Source organism: Selaginella moellendorffii, unplaced genomic scaffold (assembly GCF_000143415.4).
Source record: "Selaginella moellendorffii unplaced genomic scaffold, v1.0 SELMOscaffold_268, whole genome shotgun sequence".
NCBI lineage: Eukaryota > Viridiplantae > Streptophyta > Lycopodiopsida > Selaginellales > Selaginellaceae > Selaginella > Selaginella moellendorffii.
Genome location: NW_003314526.1, coordinates 10,952 through 12,360, shown reverse-complemented (window position 1 = coordinate 12,360; position 1,409 = coordinate 10,952). Strand labels below are relative to the sequence as shown.

General features: G+C 47.7%; 1 protein-coding gene across 1 annotated transcript in view; it reads right to left on the bottom strand.

Moving 5' to 3' along the window:
• The window catches only part of LOC9641029, a 1,881-nt gene extending 1,233 nt beyond the window's left edge, over positions 1-648 (bottom strand). Inside the window, exon 1 of the mRNA XM_024667956.1 lies at positions 436-648. Coding sequence (XP_024523724.1) covers positions 436-648 — 213 coding nt within the window. The remainder of the gene's footprint in view (positions 1-435) is intronic.
• Positions 649-1,409: the final 761 nt, after the last annotated feature.

Genomic DNA, 1,409 nt, shown 5'->3' with positions numbered 1-1,409 from the left:
CTCCTGTTCCTGCTCTTGCTTCATCGGCTTGATCGGCTTGATCGGCTGATTCGGCTGATTCTTCTCCTCTCGTTCCAGCTGCGGCTGCTCCTTGTGACCTTGCTCCTGTTTCACCTCGCGCCTGAGTTCCTTCGTCTCATGGGCTTCTTTCTCCTGCTCCTCCTCGCTCAGCTGCTCAGCTTTCTTCTCTTGCTCCTCCTCCTTCAGCTGCTTCTCGGCTTCCTTTTCCTCCTCTTCTTCCAGCTTCATCGGCTTCATCTGATCGGCTTCTTTCTCCTCCTCGTTCACCTGCTCGGCTTTCTTCTCTTCCTTCAGCTGCTCCGCTTTCTTCTCTTGATTCTCCTCTTCGTCCTCCTTCTCTTGTTCCGGCTTGATCGGCTTGATCGGCTCCTTGTGCCCTCGCTCCTGTCGTATCGCTTCTAAGACGATTTTCACCTCGTGCCTGAGTTCCTTCAACTTCAAGGCGGCGGCGTCCATGGCTTCTCCCGAGACGGCCTCACAGACACGATCTTGGACCTTCAGCTTCGAGGCCGCCGCGTCCATGGCTTCCGGGTGGACCTTGTTGTCGCCCTTGTGCGCCTTTTTTGGTCGAAAGAGAGACCACAAACCTGTGACGCATCCACTGCGCTCCTGCTCTGTTCGCGCCATAGCTTGCCCTTTGCAAAATGCCTTTAATGCCCTAACCCTTACTAAATCTATTTCACTTTAATGCGTTCGTTTACATTTCTCGGCAGTGACTTAGGCAGCGCCCTGGCTCTTGAAACTCAGGCACGCTGGAACCAGCTCACAGGCTGCATCCCAGAAGATGTTTACACATTCTCATCTCTCAATATCTAGACTTGAGTCTGGAACAAGTCCCTGGAGCTGGTTTCTAATGCTTCCAGCTTGAGAGTGCTCATCAAACGAGCTACCAGATACCATCTGACCTCAGTAAACTTTCCAGAAGAAAACAAAGAAACGAGATGGTAGCTATAGTAAGTACAGTCTTTATGTGCTTTCTTTGTTGGTGAATGTTTAGATGCTTACCCTAGATGTGCCATTCTTAACATGCAAACTTCCTGACATGACAAAACTTCAAGAGCATTGAATTCACAAGGTAAGTGCTCTCTATCATTCTCCTTAAAGCTTATGCTTTACGTCATGCAGGAAAATGCAAGTAAATTTTGGTCATGTTTGCTGTTGAGCTGCATCTTGTTACCAAGCACACATACTTCTGCCACCAATTTGCTTTTTGAAACTGTTGTATGACATTGAATTTAGTAGACACAAAACTTTTTATTTGTTCTTTTTTAGATACAACATCCTATGAGTCCATTCTGAGTTCATCATCAAGCTCAAGTGGTTCAGAGGAAGGAGGAGAAGCTGTTTTTAGTGATGGAGAGCATGTGGAGTTCGAGGACAATATTAGG